The 3,349-nt window shown below is 39.2% G+C and overlaps 1 protein-coding gene across 1 annotated transcript; it reads left to right on the top strand.

Moving 5' to 3' along the window:
- Positions 1-213: 213 nt before the first annotated feature.
- On the top strand, positions 214-3,017 carry LOC147085451 (putative G protein-coupled receptor 139). The gene is made up of 2 exons (XM_085979101.1): positions 214-387; positions 2,087-3,017. Exons 1-2 carry the CDS (start codon positions 219-221, stop codon positions 2,983-2,985), a joined length of 1,068 nt encoding a protein of 355 aa, XP_085835227.1. The 5' UTR covers positions 214-218; the 3' UTR covers positions 2,986-3,017.
- The last annotated feature ends 332 nt before the right edge of the window (positions 3,018-3,349 follow it).

Here is a 3,349-nt window from a genome sequence, read left to right as displayed (position 1 = left end):
GGCGCTTTTAATATTTCGGCTTCTCTCACGTTCAATGTAAAACTCTGTGCACTATCTTGAGCTAGATTCTGTTGTAGTCATGTGTATGGTGACAATTGTTCAATTAGTCTGTTTGTTCAATGACTGTAATTAATGCCAGTTTCAATAGTGTTGCATGATGTCACTCGGGGATTTCTCTCTCTGCTAAATAAGAGTCCCCCTTCACTCTGTCACCTCATATGATCAGCGCGCTGTCTCCATCACAGATACCACCAGCGACTCACAGAGACATAATCATGGTTTTGAAAACTTATTTTGGAAGTATGTTCGAAGCATTGCGAATAATGAGAAGAGTTCAGGATATACAGAAGATTTATTACCCCCTCCTCGCTGCGTTTGGTGTTCCTGGTAGGTATCTATGTCCAGATAATAATTCTATTAACCCTGTATTACTGTAATATTATACTTGTTATCTACCTTGTGATACTCAGTTATTAATATTATTATCTGCTATAATTTTTTATGTCTTTAGAAACGTTATGGGTGTTTTTATAAAAATACTTGCACATCCTCCCTGTGCTTGGTGCCTCTGATAATCTGTATACCCAGATATGAATAATGTAAATAATGCTTAACAGTGCTTCTCTCCTTGTCAATCCCCATCCCATCCGGGCTGCTATCAGCAAGATATTCTAAACGTGATTCTAAATTTCTTTATCCATCTCAAGCAAAGAAACTTGACAAGATGCTTAATTTAACGAATTTGAGTCTGCTATCTACACAGAATATTTGTAAGAGATCAGAGGAATGACTTCATGGTTTAGGAGACTTTTCACCTTCTAATCGGTGTGGTTCCTTACACAGAGTCAAATGAACAAATCCTGGCTGATCAAATACACATCTTTTAATGTCTGAAATATCAACTAATCATTCAGTTTCAGTCATTGTGTCCTTTCCCACCATCTCTAGTTCTGCATTAGTGTCACTGCTTCTGCCGGATGGAATAGGATTACAAGGATCATTTACATTCTCACAAAAAGTTCATTCAGTCCGATGGCATTACATTTTTTTTCCAATTTCTGCTTTGAATCTGCAATTGAATCCCATAGTCGTCTCACACAGTTCAGTAGATATCTCAGTGCGAACCAAAGTATACCTCCCTTTCCACTTGCTGTATATTATGATACACGACCCGAGCTGAATGTAACTGAGGTGCTGAGGATAAGACAGTCATTTGATATTTTCTCGTCTAATATGCTGTGCACGAGTTTGGAAACAACAGTTGAAAATATACAACGATAAAAGTTTTCCATTTGTTGTTAGATACTTTACAAAAGCATTCAGCGGCACACTTCCTTTTGGATAAGTAATCTGATTTTGATGCTAATAAATGCATTTAGTGGGACTTTACATTGTCAAGTATATAAAATTATTCAAGGTCATGGTCCATTGTTATTTGTGTATCTCAACAAAAATGCATAATACTCAATCTTCAAAGCACTTGTTACAGCCTAGTTCACTTAATAACTACACTGCACTTGTACTTAGTATCAAAGCATCTGAATATTACATCAATGTGTTTTTAAATACAATTATCTGTATATATTGCATGTGAATTTTCCATTTTCTGAACTTGGATGTGACATTCATTTGGGTTCTAAATGTAAAGCAACCGTATTAATCTGCTAAGGAGGAGCAGGAATCCAAGTAGGTCTTCCCCTCCATAACACTGGGGCACAGAAGCGAATCACAATGCTACAAATGTTGACTGATCCCGGGACAAGAGGGATTCTTATAGGTTCCGGGCCATTTACTCCCGGTTACCTCGTGCAGGGCTTTAAACTAAAAGTAGAACTATCATTTAATCTCTCATTGATTTGAAATCGGTTGCTTTCATGTTGTATTTTCCCCATTTAATTTATTGATTCCACAATGTGTTATCGATTATTCTTAAAGCAAACCCTATATTCAGCTCTAGAGATGATAGAATTAAATTATATTATTGAATGTCGGTAAAGAGTTGTATATTTCCCCCTAGAATTCCATCCAACTTCGGCTTTTGCTCCCAGCCTGATGTATAATTTCCCTTTTTACTCCTTCCTTACAGTTAATTTAATGACGATGGCGATCCTCTCTCGGGGAAAGTGCGGCCTCTCCAAATGTATCACTCGCTACCTGGTGGCCATGGCAGCGGCGGATCTATTGGTCGTTATCTTCGATCTGATATTGAGGCAGATTCCTATCGTTTATCCGAAGCACTTTCATTTCGTGTTGTATATCCCCATGTATAATATCCACGCCGTACTGCTTTATGCAGCCACAGACTGTTCTGTCTGGTTTACCGTCACTTTCACCTTTGATCGATTTGTGGCCATTTGTTGCCAGAAGCTGAAAAGTAAATATTGCACTGAGAAAACGGCGGCTGTGGTTCTGGGAACAGTAACTTTGCTGAGTTGTTTAAAAGACATTTTCTGGTATTTCATGTATACCGGTAATTATAACCTTTATAATAGTCCGTGGTTTTGCAGTTTAACACGCGAAGTTATGTATTCGCAGGTGTGGACAGCAATCGAACTCCTTCATTATATTCTCACCCCTGGAGTCCCATTTGTTCTGGTTCTGCTGTTCAATGCTTTCACCGTCAGACACATTTTAGTGGCCAGCAGAGCCCGCAGGAGACTCCGGGGTCCCAGCAGTGGGGAGAGTCCCAGAGACCCAGAGATGGAGAGCAGAAGGAAATCCATCGTTTTACTGTTTGTTATCTCTGGGAATTTCATACTGTTATGGGCGTTGTTTATGGTGGATTCTATATGGAACCGGATGTGGAATTTTCTCGGTGATGTTGCATTGTCTCCTGGATTGATGAAAGAAATGGGGTTCATGCTGCAGCTCCTGAGTTGCTGCACAAACACTTGTATTTATGCCGTGACGCAGACTAAGTTCAGAGAGCAGTTCAAGATTGTGGTGAAATATCCCTTCACTCTAATTGGTAAATTCATTAAATAAAGGCAAGAGCTGAAGGATTTTGTGCAATTGAACTGAATTGTTTCTAATATTGTGTTTAATCCAATCTCCCATCAAAACGGACATTCCAGAGTGACCAATAATCTGTTCCATGGAGAGACTGAGTCCTAACTTTAAAATGGGCTGTCGGAATAAAGCGTTTGTGTACGATCTAATGGGACTTATCGGAGGTAAGTGTACTAGTACATACTGAGGGAACATCCGGTAAACACTTACAATCTCAAAGACCATCCCGTAAACACTTACTTTCTCCGGGACAATCCGGTATAAACTTAGATTCCCAAGGATAATTGAGAAATACTTACATTCCCAGGGATCATTCAGTAAACACTTTTGTTCCCCGGGA

The sequence above is a fragment of the Somniosus microcephalus genome, unplaced genomic scaffold (genome assembly GCF_052327205.1).
Source record: "Somniosus microcephalus isolate GS21.2 unplaced genomic scaffold, FLI_Smic_1.0 unresolved_chr8, whole genome shotgun sequence".
NCBI classification, from domain to species: Eukaryota; Metazoa; Chordata; class Chondrichthyes; order Squaliformes; family Somniosidae; genus Somniosus; species Somniosus microcephalus.
The sequence above is the reverse complement of the archived record's forward strand: the minus strand, read 5'-3'. Positions and strand labels throughout refer to the sequence as shown.